This window comes from Gadus macrocephalus, chromosome 6 (genome assembly GCF_031168955.1).
Source record: "Gadus macrocephalus chromosome 6, ASM3116895v1".
NCBI lineage: Eukaryota > Metazoa > Chordata > Actinopteri > Gadiformes > Gadidae > Gadus > Gadus macrocephalus.
Genome location: NC_082387.1, coordinates 9,892,524 through 9,909,959, shown reverse-complemented (window position 1 = coordinate 9,909,959; position 17,436 = coordinate 9,892,524). Strand labels below are relative to the sequence as shown.

The 17,436-nt window shown below is 46.2% G+C and overlaps 2 protein-coding genes across 2 annotated transcripts in view; both read left to right on the top strand.

Annotated features, from left to right (window-relative positions):
- Positions 1 to 14,169, top strand: part of cacna1ba (calcium channel, voltage-dependent, N type, alpha 1B subunit, a) — an 86,612-nt gene extending 72,443 nt beyond the window's left edge. Inside the window, 7 exon segments of the mRNA XM_060053463.1 lie at positions 356 to 636; positions 1,979 to 2,111; positions 2,507 to 2,689; positions 5,160 to 5,189; positions 6,586 to 6,826; positions 8,879 to 9,114; positions 10,806 to 14,169. Of these exon segments, the coding sequence (XP_059909446.1) occupies positions 356 to 636; positions 1,979 to 2,111; positions 2,507 to 2,689; positions 5,160 to 5,189; positions 6,586 to 6,826; positions 8,879 to 9,114; positions 10,806 to 11,381 (1,680 nt within the window). The 3' untranslated portion in view covers positions 11,382 to 14,169.
- A 236-nt stretch (positions 14,170 to 14,405) lies between these two features.
- Positions 14,406 to 17,436, top strand: part of LOC132459438 (collagen alpha-1(V) chain-like) — a 32,184-nt gene continuing 29,153 nt past the window's right edge. Inside the window, exon 1 of the mRNA XM_060053978.1 lies at positions 14,406 to 14,668. Within this exon, the coding sequence (XP_059909961.1) occupies positions 14,575 to 14,668 (94 nt within the window). The 5' untranslated portion in view covers positions 14,406 to 14,574. The remainder of the gene's footprint in view (positions 14,669 to 17,436) is intronic.

The window sequence follows — 17,436 nt, the reverse complement described above, 5'->3', positions numbered from 1 at the left end:
ATATCAGAATGGATGCTCTCATGAGGGGATGTGCTTTGGGCTGACGATCGTTATTTTCCCGCCATGTAAACAGGCATGCGGATGCTTCCCACACACAGGAAGATGCACGCACAGTCGCACACACACACACACACACACACACACACACACACACACGCACACGCACACGCACACGCACACAAACACATTCAAACGCATGTAACATGCATGACTGCAAGCGTACCATGAATATTCTGTCCCTGGGTGGTCCCCCCGCCTGCTACGACCCCCGGGGCGCGGGGATATTCTCCTGGCTGCTCCCTGCTCTGGGTGTGTTCAGCATGTGGCCCCTCCCTCTCTCCCCCTTCCTCCACAGAGCAAGGTGGGGTCTCTGTTCAAGCCCCTGCTGCCTCTGACTCACCTGCAGGAGAAGAACCTTCCCATGATGCTCGACAGCGTGGATCCCCCAAGCATGCTCCTTCAGACCCAGGCACGGGGCTCCGCTCCCCCCTCCACCTCCAGGCCAAACGCCCTGGGGGTCAGACCCGGCCCGGGGGTCAGACCCGGCCCGGGGGTCAGACCCGGCCCGGGGGTCAGACCCGGCCCGGGGGTCAGACCCGGCCCGGGGGTCAGCACCCTCACCAACGGGGGAGCTTTGTAAGTTCTTAGGAGATAGGAGATAGGTTCACCACAAAGAGAGAGAGAGAGAGATAGAGAGAGGTTCACCACAGAGAGAGAGGAGACATAGAGAGGTTCACCACAGAGAGAGAGGAGATAGTGAGAGGTTCACCACAGAGAGAGAGGAGATAGAGAGAGGTTCACCACAGAGAGAGAGGAGATAGAGAGAGGTTCACCAGAGAGAGAGAGAGGAGATAGAGAGGGGTTCACCAGAGAGAGAGAGGAGATAGAGAGAGGTTCACCACAAAGAGAGAGAGAGAGAGATAGAGAGAGGTTCACCACAGAGAGAGAGGAGACATAGAGAGGTTCACCACAGAGAGAGAGGAGATAGAGAGAGGTTCACCACAGAGAGAGAGGAGATAGTGAGAGGTTCACCACAGAGAGAGAGGAGATAGTGAGAGGTTCACCACAAAGAGAGAGAGAAGATAGAGAGAGGTTCACCACAGAGAGAGAGGAGATAGAGAGAGGTTCACCAGAGAGAGAGAGAGGAGATAGAGAGGGGTTCACCAGAGAGAGAGAGGTTCACCACAGAGAGAGAGGAGATAGAGAGAGGTTCACCACAGAGAGAGAGGAGATAGAGAGAGGTTCACCACAGAGAGAGAGGAGATAGAGAGAGGTTCACCAGAGAGAGAGAGGTTCACCACAGAGAGAGAGGAGATATCAAACAATTTCCAATTCTGATTGATTATTTTCATACTGTGTTAATTATTATTTTTCTACTGTTTTTCCTTCGAAAAACGAATATCCTAGTATGTCGTCCATTCTTACAATGCTCCTGGGGGGCTGATTTGGGAAAGATTTGTCAGGGAACATTTTGTCCGAGACGTGAAGCTTTGTCTGGGCGGCAAATTGTAGTCAAATTCTCAGCGTTTGGGCCCATAAAATGATCCCAAGACAATCGTGATATCCCTTCAGCATTTCCCCTAAGCTGGTCTGAACTGCTCTCTATTTCAACAAGGAGGGAGGGGATATTTCAAATATGTTTGTCAGCCTAGATGGTAAACATATTGATATTGGGCTTGGACCTCAATGTGTACATGCAGCTGTTCCTAAAGCCATGAATTGAAGCACCGCTCATATTAAACATTTTAGCGACTAAAATGTGGTATATGGTGCGATACATTGAAAGGTCAAGGGCTTTATTATCAAAAAACAGTATAGCATGGTCGATCTATGCTGAAAAAAATTCTGTTTTGCAACTACAATGGCAAAACAAGGGTCTTCTCCCTACTACGACATCAAACAGAGGAGATATTAAATAATATGAATGTGTTATGATGTGTCCGCGTGCCGCGTGTCCAATGCCCCCACTCCCCCCTAGGCCAGGTCAAGAGGTCAACGCCCAGGAGTCTTCCTCCTGGTTGCCAGAGAGGACGAAGGACGCTCCCCGGGGGAGGGGTAAACGCAAGCTCTCCAAGGGCCAATCAGACGACACGCCGGACGCCGCCCCTCAGGTACTGACCAATGGATGGACTCCTTTTCTATGGGGTTAAAATAAATCGTTGGAAACCAATCTCAGACAGTAGGAGTTATCTTCAAATGACCCTGGGATGACCCGCCCATTTTTGGCAGTCTATCTGATGGACACAGGGAATAGAACCTGTGTCCACCCAGATCCTCTTCAGGATCATCCTCAGAATATACCTGATATCTGTACAAGTGGACTTTACCTATTCAGCTACCTAAACCTGCCTGCACAGTTTGACAGTCTGCATGTGTGTTAAAGTGTGTGTGTGTGTGTGTGTGTGTGTGTGTGTGTGTGTGTGTGTGTGTGTGTGTGTGTGTGTGTGTGTGTGTGTGTGTGTGTGTGTGTGTGTGTGTGTGTGTGTGTGTGTGCGCGTGCGTCCAGGAGTCGGTGGAGCTGATGAAGATAGATTCTAGTGCCATCAGTAAAGGGGCAGTGCCGTGCTTAGGGGATCTGGGCCCGGTGGCCCTGGGGCCCGGGGCCCCCGCCGGCCAGGGGACACCTGGCTCCGGGCTGCAGAGCCAGGGCAGAGCCGTGTCCATGCCCCGACTCAATACTGAACTACAGGTAAAGAGGGTTCTAGAAACACAAGAAGACAGCCACATGGGCGGTAGCTTAAAGGTGCTGTAGGTATGATTTGAGAGTGGCAGAGAAAAAGGGAGAGAGACAGAGAGAGAGAGAGAGAGAGAGAGAGAGAGGGAGAGAGGGAGAGAGAGAGAGAGAGAGAGAGAGAGAGAGAGAGAGAGAGAGAGAGAGAGAGAGAGAGAGAGAGAGAGAGACGGATATTCAACATTACCCCATGAAACTCCTTTCAGGCTATCGAGCACAAAAATAGAACATAACAGGTGTCACAGTCACTTCTCCCACTTCATTCACCCATTTGGCATATATTGAGCTTATTATCAGAAAAGTTCCAACTTCAAGTTTTGAAGTCGTTTTTTTGCAATTGAGAAGTCTTGCATTTCACACGCATGTGATTGCCAAGCAGATGAATTCTCGGAGCCAGTGCCAGATCAGATTCCCTAAATGGTTAGGATAAGCCAGGAGCGGTCTAAAATCTAAATTGGGTCATACAGAGATGGGAACAGTCAACTTCAAACGGTTATTCTCGCAGCGTATTTCACTTACTAATAGCTGACTGACGGCGATGCCATTTCTAATTATAGCTCTTTAATCTTACCTACAGCGTTATCAACAGTTGATTTTCACATCAATTACATTTATGCTAACTTATTGAAACTTAATATCAATATACGTTATATCATTATACATAGGGGTCTATAATGTCTCCATGACTGAAGCATTGTTTGGTTCTTACTCTTAGAAAAAACATTAAATGCTGCATCATACAATCAAGGAGGCCATTAACTTAAAAACTCTGGCTTGTTGAGATCCTCTTCTGACCATGAAACCCAATATTACTTTCTTCTGGTAAGGACTGACAGAAGAAGTGAAGGTCAGGGAGAGTCATTTCCGCATCGCCACTTGAAATACCCAAATAAATCTTCACCTCTTTCCCAGAATCCCAATGTAGGAGTGATATCGATTTAAAAGTGCATTCCCCACTGCCCTCCCAGGGGACCGGGGGAGTGCCAGTTATTGTTAATAGAGGCCCTCAGATGAGAAGCAGCAGAAGCTACTCCAGTCATCAGCCAATCAAAGTCTCCGCTTGGGATCCACTCCACACCCATAAGAGGGTGAATAAAAACCAAGGCCACCGATGTGAAAGGCCTCAACTGATCTGGTAATAGGCGGTAATAGACAGTATAAGTATAGACTGCGACACGTCACCCATTGGTTTAGAAAAATGTTTTGAGGGTTTAGGTCTTGCGTATACAGATTTAGTCATTCTGAGGAGAGGGAGTTGTTCCAGTAGGAAATTTATTTGCTAATGCAATTAACACGGTTTCGGGTCATAAGCAAAGTAGCCGCAAAACCCTGAGTAGAGAGCAAGCTAAAGTGTGTTAGTCGGTGAAGCATCTGTTGTTTTGTTTTGTTCTCCATTAGCGCTAAAGCTGGCCGTAACATTGCAGAGAGCGTTACACTGCTGCTTGCCATGACATTACTTTGATACAACGGCCAGCCTGTCGTAGTGATGGTGTGGTTCTGGTAGCGGCATCACTCAGAATGTGTACATAAAGTACACATAGCTAGAGGATGAAGAGGGAGATGAAAGCAGAAATACTTGGACTTGGATGATATAATTGATGAAGAAGATGACTTAGTTAGTGGCTTGGTATACTATATAAGAGAGAGAGAGAGATGTAGCGAGAGAGATAGATAGAGTTAGAGTGATAGAAAGAGAGAGAGAGGGAGAGAGGTGGAGAGACAGAGGGGTAGAAAGAGAGAGAGAAAGTGGCAGAGAGAGAGAGAGAGAGTTAGAGTAATAGAAAGAGAGAGAGAGGGAGAGAGGTGAAGAGACAGAGGGGTAGAGAGAGAGAGTGGCCGAGAAAGTAAGAGAGAGTGCGAGTAGGGGGCTTACGGGTCTGTGTCATCACCTTCTAATAAGCACAGAGACCGGTTAGTTCAGCTCCGGACTGCATAGTCCCCTCGGCTGGCCTCTGTCCAGAACATGTGCTCGAGAGAACAGAAGGGAGGGAGAGCGAGCAAGACAGCTAGAAAAATGGGGAAAGAGATATGCATTGAGTCTAAGAGGGAAAGAGAGAGAGAGGCATCATGTGATCCGTCAATCCAAATGCTGAGAGCCTCTGGGGATCTAAAGAGTGATAAAAAGGGATCAAGAAAGGAGAGAACCAGGAGTAAAGACCAGGAGAACCACACTTCTGCCTAGGTGGCCGACGCAGAATTGTGTAGTAAACAGTTCACACAGCAGGGGGCGTTCTAGTCCCACTATACTACCTATCCCATGGTTGTTCTCTGAGTACTCCCCTGTGGTCCAGAGCTCCGAACTTGATATCCGAAAGATATGCAGTTGCCATTGGCATTGCCATTTTGAATATGTTAACAACCTCACCTTCCTTCCTTCCTGCCTTCCCCGCTCCTTTCGTTTCCTACCTCTTCTTCAATGACCGGACAGCGGATGAATTTGCACCCAGGGACCCTGGCTGTATGTACCCACACACACACACACACACACTTGCGCGCACACACACACACACACACACACACACACACACACACACACACACACACACACACACACACACACACACACACACACACACACACACACACACACCCACACTCATGCACACACGCACACAAATATACCTTTTATCCTTAGGGGTAAAGGCCTTTACCCTGGTTACACAAAGAACAACATTAACACACACACACATACAAACATTGTTATTAAGCCGAACTATACTTAGTGTCAGAACCCAGAACACCTGACCAAACACCCCCATGGCACTGTGGAGCCTTCCTAGGTACCGTATCTGTGGTCGTGGGTCTCCATACCTGCTCTGTGGTCGCTCTGTATGGAGTTATGTAATCCTAATGTAATCCTAGCCTGGCAACCAACCAGACGGAGATGCAATTTTTTCGTCACTCAGTGCTGCGTCACCCGTTTCGTTGCTATGATTGGATGCAGGTCAATCCAATCGTGTCCCAGGCATTAAGGTCTGCGCCCGTGGGTGACTCCCTTTGGAATTTGAAAATGAACAGAGAGAGGTCCCAGACTAATTGCAGTTTGCAATTCGTCTGGCGATGCTAGGCTAATATCATCTGGTGTTTAATCTGCACCTGCAGCTGTAAACCTTCAAGGAGAGGCTCTGCAGCTGGCCCGACCTATGGCTCAACCGGGCTTGGTGCTGCTTTGGGCTCGGCGGACGAGTTTGGTTCAGCGAAATGTTCTTATTAGTGGAATTCATTATTCTATTACAGGTTTTTTTCTGTAAACAGGATCAGACAGACAAATCCACCACATAATTTAAACTGTGTGCATCCGTCTTTTTAGATGTGCTGCTGCACCTTTATTACCTTTTAGTTCATTGTTATACGTTGTTTGTGAGTGCATTTTGGTCAGTTGGTTATAGATTTAACCTGGAGATTGTTTCTGTCAGTTAAAAGATTATTGTCTGCACCTCCATTCATGTACAGCCTATCCTATCGGCAGTAAAGAGTTCAGATTCCGATATTTTATTTATCTTGCGGAAATAGTTTCTCTCACAGCGGCTCTTTTCAAGTATCCTCTCCTGTGATGCCCTACTTTCCATCTGGGAATGATTAAGTCAATCTGAAGATAGAAAGGACTTTACATAGAACAAAACACAATTGATAATATGAGCAGGAGTTAAACATATCAAGTAGTGTGTGTGAAAAATACAAAATAATACAGAAGAAAATGAAGAACAGAAAGAAATATAGAAGAATATGCATAGATTTATACATAATTAATCTCCCTTTCTCTCTCTCTCGGTCCTCTCTCTGTCAAAATCAATCTCTCGCTCTCTCTTCTACGCCATCTTCCTCTGACTCTTTCACCTGGTTACCTGCGACAGCCCGTTCCTGACAACAGCCCGATGAGACGCTCCGTCTCCACAGTTGCGCCACAGCGCCTCCCAGAGGTCAATCTGCGGGAGTTCACCCTGGAGAAGCCCAGCCAGGAGCGGAGCCACCACCACCACCACCATCACCACCGCTGCCACCACCGCCGGGAGAGGGACCGGGAGCGGGGAGAGAAGAAGCAGAGGTCCCTGGACAGATCGCTGGGCGGACAACACGCCACTAACAGTACTACAGGTCGGCCACTACGGATGCCAGAGAGGAATTACAGTAGTCTCAACAATCAGACTTTAAATTAATATCTAGTCTGATGGCTGACAAGCACTTCAAATATTAGGTTAAAAAAGTGAACGCAAACTTCACCAACATTAAGTTATCTCTAAACTAAGGGTTGGCCAATTAACGAAACAGGAAACAAGGGGGTCCCTTTCAAATGGGGGGCAGTTGGTTTACTGCCCCCCAGAAGTTCTGCTATAATATGTTAGGATTTCTGGATCCCGGATAACGGATAGATTAACAACATGATAACAATAGCTGGCTTCCAATACTGACTTACTAGTGCAGGCATTAAAGATGTGTCTCTAGGCATCAGTTCTGTGTTTCACCTCTCCACATGTGGACAACAGCGTCCATTCGTTTTTGTAATGTCTACTCATAAGAGATACTTTAGCTGGTATCTACTTTGCCTTAATGCAGCCATGCTGGCTACCTGCATTCCAGATGTTGAACAGACAGCAGTACACTTCTATCGTCTTTTACTCCTTAAATATGAAAAGTCGTCTCCATGGCAACGATGATCAACAGCCTCCAGCTAGACCTACCCTAAAAGTACAACCTACACACATAAGCTACAGCCTGCAGTCTGATCATCTTGAACCGTAGGGTTAAGAGGAATAGCTATAGATGAGATGAGATATTATTGTGTACAAGCTTGAAAGCAATATTAATGAACGTGAATTACATTTGACAATTTTGTCTTGTGGATATTTGGATCTAATCTTATTGGTTATACTGATATCTATAGATACTACTACTATATATGCTACCAGTACTATGTATTCTTCACTACTTAAATGTATTAGATACATCCTACTGCCTGGTACCATGAGGTCCAGTGATTCTCCCCACACCTCATGTAACCTGGTGGTTTGATCTCAGACACCCGCTCTGTGTGTGTGTGTGTGTGTGTGTGTGTGTGTGTGTGTGTGTGTGTGTGTGTGTGTGTGTGTGTGTGTGTGTGTGTGTGTGTGTGTGTGTGTGTGTGTGTGTGTGTGTGCAAGTGTGTAAGTGTTTGTGCGGGCACGTTTGTGTGTTAAGTGTAGTCTTACACCGAAGGTCTTTGTTAACCAGACCAAAGAGACGGGTAGGCAAACCAATAATTTATAGCCCCTCTCTCCCCCCTCCATCAGAGGAAAGGTTAGAGGTTGGAGAACATGTGAGAGACGTGGTTACAATGCTACCGAATCGCTTTGGGCAAATGTTTGACAAATATTCAAAATCACCATTTTCATATGGAACAATACATTCAGCACATCACAAATTTATAATGATACATTCAGTCTGACCTGACTGCTTATTATGATGTACATTACTCATCCTATAGTGGCAGTTTGGGTGACACAGCAGAAACTGCCAGATCGGAAGCATTAAGAGCCCGACCGATATATCGGCAGGCCGATATTATCGGCCGATATTAGGCATTTTTCAAACTATTCGGTATCGGCATTTATAATGGCCGATAAATGAATATAAAAAAATAATAATAATATATCGGCATATCGGATTTTTAAATCACAAAATATTCGTATCGGTATCGGCCTTAAAAATCCTATATCGGTACGGATACACAAAACTTGAATATTGCAGGCAACAAAAATATATGACTTTATCCATAAACAGTACAAATTGCATGGAAGTGGGTGGCATGTAGCTCAGGAGGTAAAACGGCGCTGCTAGTTTGATCCCCGGCTCCTCCTAGCTGAGTAAGCACCTAACCCTCACTGCTCCTGACAAGCTGGTTGTCGACTTCCATGGCTGACGCCGCAATCGGTGTGTGAATGATTGCACGAATGGGTAAATGTTAGGCAATATTTTAGTTTTTGTATTGTAATTGTAATATTGCCACTGGTTACAAAAAGCGCTATATGAATGCAGTCCATTTACCATCCATTTACCAAGTGCACATCTTGAATATAAACTTTGGTAACTTAAAATAATAATAATTAATTATAATTAATTTGCAGTAGCTAAAAGGAAACTCCATTGGTATCTTTTCCCGCTACCATGAAGGTACCCCAGGGGAGCCACCGATGGACCCGGCCCAGGCCAGCTCCTCCTCCTCCAGGGACAAGGCCCACGAGCGCGGCCGCTCCCACGACCGGAAGCACCGCCACGCCCCCGGGGAGAAGCAGCGCTACTACTCCTGTGACCGTTACTGCAGCCGCGACCACTGCCACGCCAAGTCTGCCAACGCCAGCTGCGCCACGTCGCCCAGCGAGATGCACGACGCCGGCTTCAGCAAGCAGGTGGGCGCGCCAGGGCCAGAGCTAGGGGTGTTACGGCCAGGGCCGTTACGGCCAGGGCCGTTATGGCCAGGGCCGTTACAGCTGTCTGTGTTACAAAGTAACCGCTCTCAGTAAGTTTGCGTTCACACCAAAAGCGAAGACAATATTTGCCCCGCCCACAAACTTCAAGGTGTTTTGAAGGATATTGGAGGGGAAGGGGCTCTCTTGTGAACGCCAGCGTTTCTTACAGCCAATTCATTGTCAACCATGGCCGAGATAACCACCACTACGAGTCTTTACTTGTTTCGGAAATGCCCGTGGAAGAACCCAACGCTGTCGTTTATGGGTTCATGGTATCATCCGGAGGCACACACAGCTTTTGGGCATGATATTATTTATGATATTATATTATATAGATATAATAGTGCTCCGGGGAGTCCGCAAACGGCAACAATTACTTTCTCCCCCATTTTGCGGTTCCATATGGCCTTCAGGGAGTGAACGCTTGATGGGCTGTACGACAAAGCGCCAAGCCAAATTTGCAGGAAAAGTTTACATTTTTCAACTTGAACTAAGTGTTTGAATAGAATCACACAAAATCCAAGCCGTTCCAATCACCAATTCGCACCGCAGTTTTTTCGGCAAAAAAGGTTTGTCTATGTACTCGCCTATGTATTCGCCTTCATAGCTTACGTCGTTACAGCTAACGGCAAAAAAGCTAGTGGCGTTACAGCTAGCAGCGTGAAGCTGAACCCGAGGTTCGAAGTTCCCCATACAGCACTTTAGCTTTACGAGAATCCACAGCAATGTTATGATTTTGATGGGTTGGTTCATTTTATTCTCATGTCCAGCTGTGAAACACAAAAATATACTGAATGCATGTTTTCCGCTCAACCAATTAGCTCTTGGAGGATTGCACGTCTTTGCTAACGCATACGTCATCAACAAGCAAAAGTGGAAAAATAAATATGCACGTTGTTCGCTTTACGCAAGACAACAATAATTCGATTCTCGCTATAACTTGATATCTGGAATAATACGGTCAGTTATTTAGGGACCCCAAGGTCTGTATTATACTGAATATACTGTAAATATGTTTATTGGTTCAATTGTGATGATAATCAAGAATTGAAGAATTGAGAGATTGGTAATAATAAATAATAATCAATTATTAATATATATATTTGATTCACTATAGACTCTGCAGTAGAGCAGGAGTCACTCTACTCTGCAGTAGAGTGTATTTATGATGTTCTATCTCTTGGAAACAAAGCATATTGTTGAACTCTGACTTCTGCATGCCCTCTCTGCCTAACTTACTCTTCCTCTTGCCTGTGGAACAGCCCCTCATGGCCTTTGATCTCTCTTTCTACTTCCTGTCTTTCCTCATCACCATTTCCTGTCCATTAATGTCTCTCCGTCTCGCTCGTCTCCATCTCGTTTGTGACAAACTCCCGTTTCTCTGTTCCAATCCTTCATCTTTTATGCATTTACATTATTTTCCTTACATTGATCCTTTTCTTACCTTATTGCCGTTGTTCCTCTATCTTTCTCCCCTTCCTTCCTCCATTCCCTTCCTTTCTTCCTTCCTTACTATGTTCCTACTACCCTTCCTTCCTTCCTTCCCTCCTGGCGGTCCTGGCTCCTATCTCCTCCTCTCCTCTCTACTCATCACTCCGTCGGTTCACATTGCCTGTCCACTCTTCATCCAGGGCAGCGGTTGGGTTAGGGGCAGTCTGGCCACCCTCAGCTCCACCTCCAGCACGCCCAGCCGCGGCCGGCGGCAGCTGCCCCAGACCCCCCCCATTCCCCGGCCCAGCGTGGCCTACAAGACAGCCAACTCGTCCCCGGTGCAGCCCGCGTCCGAGCCCCACTCGGTCAGCCCGGGCCGGCTGAGCCGAGGCCTCTCGGAGCATCGCGCCCTGCGCCACAGCGTCTCCTCCTACCGCCACGTCCCCTGTCCAGTCACACGCATCAGCTCGGAGCCCTTCCTGGGCCAGGGATACGGCTACGAGCCCCTGCTGGGCCCGGGCCAGGGCGGCTACTGCCACGGCTACCCGCGCAACGCAAGTCCCTGCAGTAGCCCCCAGGACGGGTCCTCGCTGTCCCCCGGCTCCCGGCCCCCGGGGCCCTCCACTGGGGCCGGACCACCTGATTACGCCGGGCCCTCGTCATCCCCGCGGTACAGTCGAAGGGGCCCCAACGGATACCACTTTAGCTTCCCCAGCAGTGGGGGGCCCCGGGCCCCCAGGTATTACCAGGAGGTGGAGGAGGACGAGTGGTGCTAGCATGGCTATAACTAAACAACCCACGCTGGTGGTGTTTTCGGTTTGGTTTCTTTTTTATTAATAACATATTTATTTGAGGAATTGTGATGAGTTTTATCATCCTTCTTTGGAGGCTTTGGTTTACATGGTTGTGTATGCGTGTGTGCGTGCGTGCTTGCGTGTGTGTGTCCGTGCGTGTGTGCGTTTCAGTAAGATTTCTTTGTGTGCGTGCATGTATCTCGTGCTTGACCTCTACCCTAGATGAAGGAGAGAAAAAGACGATGTGTTTTTGTCGGAGAGGTCATATTTAAAAGTGTAAAAAAAAGTATACGGGACCCATTTGATAGAAAAGTGAGAAAAAAGTTTGGGAAGACCAATAAAGTTTACTTGTTTTGGTTCTGGGACTCAACCATCCAATAACACTGCCTGTTCCTTAGAAACATTCCCTGAGCGGACAGACATGTCTTCACTTTGATGTCTTCACGTTGATTCCTCTCCTGCCATTCTGTTCTACTGTTTCCCTCATTGACTGGAAGCAAAGCATGGCAGAAAAGAGTGATGGGAGATTGCTTGATTCACTTATTGTTTTTTTTTATTATAGAATGTGTACCTGTAGTTCTGTTGTTATCTTTTTTTGATAATGTGAATATTTTTTTGTATGACTGAAAAAAAACGACCAGAGGAAAATGTGTTTAAAAAAAAGCATTTGTTGTTTTGTTTCAGGTCAGCCGTTTTTGTTACGTAGTGGTTTGCAATGTTTCCGGAACAAAGTGCCTCTCCTTTTAGATAATACTGTAGACACAAAAGATGCAACATCCATTGATTTCTATGGCGGCAGATCCTGAGCAGCCGATTGGTTCCCGATGTAGCGCTCCAAGGAGAACCAGTCGTACAGGGCGCCTTAAAGCTCACGCCTCACCACGCCGTTTACGTTTCTAACGCGAGCAACTGAGCACCTCATGCTTGTTCTCATTCTTCTCTTTATGTTTTGTCCTTTCCAGGAGTGTGACTGTCACTCAAAATGTATGAGGGTGGGTTGTACGCCAATGGACTAAACACAAGAACACTACCACTTGAGATAATGTCAGTAACGAGCGTGCATGTTTGTGTAGAAGGTAGCGCTCGTCTCATTTGTGTGCTTGTTTTCCTCTGTTGCCTTTCCTCTTCCTGGTGCGACTGCAGCCGCACATTAGGAAAGCAGCATGCAGGAGTTTAGGGATGCAAGACCCAAAATGGCTGACACGGATCTACTCCGGCTCTCATTGGCTGTCTTAGTAAGAGACAGGTCAGGGGGGTGTATGTTTGAGGGTGTGTGTGTTTGATTGTGTGTGTGAGGGGCTAATGGGGGAGTGCAGAGAGAGAGAGAGAGAGAGAGAGAGAGAGAGAGAGAGAGAGAGAGAGCACATGTGGGTTTAACTGTCTATATTCTGACCTGTTCATCTTTAGCTTCCATTCTCAACAGAGTAATGTACCAAACACTGTCCCAACTTCAACATGCAACCTTTACCATTTGCACAGTGGGTGGACAACAACGTCCATAGCCTACCGGCGCCACGGCGTACGGATATCTATACAGATACACTGGCTTCCGGAGCACACACAGCGCAACATGCAACTTCAGACAAGGCTTTGTTTCCACTGAGACAGACAGAGAGGTAGGCCTGTCGAGGTTAGTCCCCTCCCCTTTTTGAGGGGAGAGAGGGGGAGAGAGAGAGAGAGAGAGAGAGAGAGAGAGAGAGAGAGAGAGAGAGAGGCCTGTTTTGAGGTGATCACAGTCGGTCAGAGGTTGAGTTGACCGGCGAGTGACTCTACACCCAGGGAGTTCAGTGTAGGAGAGCAGGGCTATGCAACACGGGTGATGGTCGAGAGAGAGAACAGAGACTTTATCTGTCCATTCTGTAGCTTTACATGCTGGTCTTCACAGAATCAGACATCAGCATGAACGTGACCAAATGTTTTCTATATATATCTATACACAAAAGTTACGAAAACGCATACAAAAAGACTACCAATGATTACCACGCATAAGGTGAGACACACAACGTGTAAAGCAGAAAGAAAAACAATACTTAGGAATACAGCAACTTTATATATCTGCATGCATTACATTTACCCAAGTATCCCACGTTGACCAAATCTGCCGCCGGCATCAGTGATTCCAGATGGATGTCAGTGTGTCTGTCCCTTTTCGGACTGGGGCCTCGGACACGCGGTAAAAACATGGTAACTGCCGACGTGAACACGACTCGTCTTGATTTACGTTTACATCACATTCCATATATTCCACCGGGGCCCCAATTTACAGGCAGGCATATAATTCTTTTTTGAAAACGATTTGTCATCCAAATAGAAATTACATTTAAAGCGTTGACATGCCTTTGTCAACTATTGGCGGTTCACTAACTAACTGATTTTGTATCTCTGCAACACGGACAATGTAGGATTTATTTTGTCTGCTATTTTTTTTTCCGTGCATGTTCTGACAATGTATGTGCATGTAAAAGCCTTGGTACTTTTTGATACTATGTATTATTTTTTTGATTTTTAATATTTGATATAAATAATGCGGGATTGTTGAACATTTCTAATAAAAAAAAAGGTAGGCTAAATTAACACAGTATTGAACAATGAACATTGTTGATAGTTCCGCCTGTGTCCCAGAGCTGGAAGAAATTTACGTCTTCGGATACACTGACTTGTTGCCTGATTTTATGTTTCTCAGCCAGATTTTGAATTCTGCAGTTGTTTCTACATTTAACATTTTGTAAGAAGCAAAGGTCCTTGAAATAAAAAAAAGAATAAAATCAAACCACGTGTGACTCGGTGTGTGTGTGATGACAAGTTGTTTCCATATGATTTACGTCATTTAATAATTAATATCTTAGTGTAACATGCTCTTTGTGTGTGTCCGTGCGTACGCGTGTGTCTGTAGGTCAAACAAAATAGCAATTTGCGAATGGGGTTGGGTCTGAGCGCTGTATTCAAATCAGTGTATTACAATAGGTCAGAATCATCAGCGGTGGGCGTGGCTGAGTTGAACAAGGTGGAATGTGGGAATAAGAAATTTCAACTCATATGTTGTCCAAAGTGAACGTTGTTCTGGGTGTCAGTTGAGGCGGACAACAGGTGAATGTATACACAGCGTTGAGTACAACACCGTGTTGACTATGAGCTGTTTGTCATCTGTAGGTCTACGGGACGCACGAAGGACGCCATGTTTGCGGCAAACGAGATTTTTGTGATGTATTTCTTCTTGGTCTCCTTGGCCGGCCAAGTGTTTGGAAGAAGAATGAGCGTCCAGCGTAAAGGTAAGAATTATATTCAGGTGAATATTTTGTTGACTTCTGCATCATTGCCACGTGGATTTGTTTCGTTTTTATGTTTGATTGGGTCTTTGTAATATTCTTTCATCGTGTTCAACAAGACAAGGATATATTTAAAAGCTTTAACGTGTTCGTTCGTGTTCGTTGTAGCGGTTTGCGAATTAAACTCATAATGTGTTGTGTTGCAGTACCGCACCACTCCACTGGGCGAAGCTATTGCTATAGTATTCAGATGTTTCTTATTTTAGGCCGTTCGTTAATCTGCTGCATCGCAGTCAACATCAAGACATGTCTGAGGAGAAGACATAATCCTTACAAGCGATTGGATTAGCTAGACAATATACCATCATATACTTATTATACACATCTAAATAGCAATATTATACTTTATAGGATATTTTGTTTGTTTTTTCTTTGGTGGAAACTTATATTTGGCATTCACATATAAATAAGAATGAAACGAGTGTAAGGAAAAATTAGAAAGAAACATGCCTGTGTTAGACTACAGACAGAATGAAAGACCCAATTCAGAGCTGAACAAGATTCAAAGTGACCAAGAATCAAAATTACAAATTCCACATTTTAACCAAGGGGGGTGGGGGAGTGTGATCCGCCTTTGATCCGTGACAGACATTCATGTGCTCGCCCTTGTCCCCACCGCATCTTTGTCATGACGTGAGAGATTAGCGCACGGGAACCCGATCTGTCATCCGCGCGCTCTGCTGTCGGTAAACCTTTGATCAAAGCCCGGTCTGTCAGTCGGTGAGAGAGAAGTCGGGGCATCGATCCAAACACACACCTGTGTGCATCGATCAAAACGCGCGCGCGCACACACACACACACACACACACACACACACACACACACACACACACACACACACACACACACACACACACACACACACACACACACACACACACACACACACACACACACACACACACACACACGGGTGTATGTGTGTTTGTGTGTTTGTGTGTTTGCATGTGGATCGATACACACACAGACACAGACGTGTGTGTTTGTGGCGCACGAGACAGGGCGTGATGCTAGTTTCAGCAAAGTGCAAATTAAAAAATTTTTCAAACATGGAGCAGGAAGATGAGCACTATAATAGCATAAGATAATATACGTTAAGAACCTGTAATAATGTACATGGAAAGGGATGTCAGTCATAATCAATAAAGTCCAACAGTTAAACATAATTATAACCATTGTATACTATCCTGCAGTCAGAATTAAGTTTAAGTTGCTGGGCTGATGAAGTCACTTACACCGCCTGTGGATCAGAATGTTTCTACCGTCGCATTATTAAAGCTAGTGTAGGCAATTTATTTAGAAAATAGGGTTAGTTTTGAAATTTGTTGAAATTCTCTTTACATACCGACAGCAATCAATAAATCGCCGCAGGACTGTAATCCGCCCATCCAATCATTTCATTCACCCCGAGTGTAAATAGTCAATGGCCTACCTACCTGTCTACCTAACAAGCCGGTGGCTAACTGCACACTCGGCCTGTGCGATCATTGCGCATAGCAGGGCTAGGCAGACATATTGTTAAGGCTAGCGAGCTAGTAATGTGATTTGGGTCATATTTTCTTCGGTTGGATACTTCCAAAATCGAGCTTCCTTTAGCTGGTTTCGCCAAAATGCCTAGCCTAGCTTAAAAAGGCCTTCTGACATTGGCAAGGAGCCGAACATCTTCATCCGGCGTGTATGTGAAGTCCTGCGTCACTTGTCGCGAGTAGACTTGCAATCCTCTCAGAGTTTAGCAGCGCCTTCTCTGCGTGGGTTTGCGGCACATAATCGCTGATTGGTTGAGCAGGGAACTTGGGCCGAGTTTTGTTTTGTTTCTGACAGCCAGACACCGGAATAAAAATGAATGCACCCGGCAAAACCCAATGTTTCCAATCCCCTTTCAGCAGTAACAAGCAACACCTTCATCAGATGGATTATATTGCCTTTTTCCAAATATCTTCAATGGAGCAGATGAGGTCCAGCGTCTGCTCGCAGCCTTCCCGTCTGTACCCCACATGTAAGCATTAACGGGACGTGGAAGTATAAATGCATGCAGCTCAGTAAAGAAGTCCCAATGTGAACTCCCTGAACGTGGGGTCTGCAGAAGTGTGAATTCAGCTTGACTAGCACTATGGGATGTAGATCAGATCCCGAGCAGTTGCAACATCTATACCTATAATGACATCACACGTGCACTGCACATAACCACCCAGATGTCTGTGTAGGACAGATCAGCCTCCCAGTTGGTACCTTCCGCTTGGTAGGCTGTTGGGTTGATCTGTCTAACCTACCAGTTGGTACATTCCACTGGGTGGGCTCGTCTACGTTTCATGCTTCAGTGTGGACACACACACCCACACACACTTTCACACTTTTTAAGTTGAAACCCCCTGCTCGCCACCCGAGGCATGTGACCTTGGGTTGTCAAGCAGGCCGATTTAACACGCCGGTGGAGAGTCAGGCGTGACAAGCCTATTGGATCACAGCCTCACCGACTTGGTGGTTGCCTTGAAGACAACAAAATTCTGTTTCTCTATAATCCATCCGGCATGGCGACCTATGACCCTGGCCATTGAGACGATGATGTCACCCTACGAAAGATGCAAGTGCAAGTGTGAGCGGTAACGACGTCGCCAGGGTCAGATGATACGGTGTCGTGTTACTCAGTAAACTTTCTGCAAACGGTCACGTGGGACAGCCGGAGCCTTAGGAAAACAAACAGCCCTGGTTAA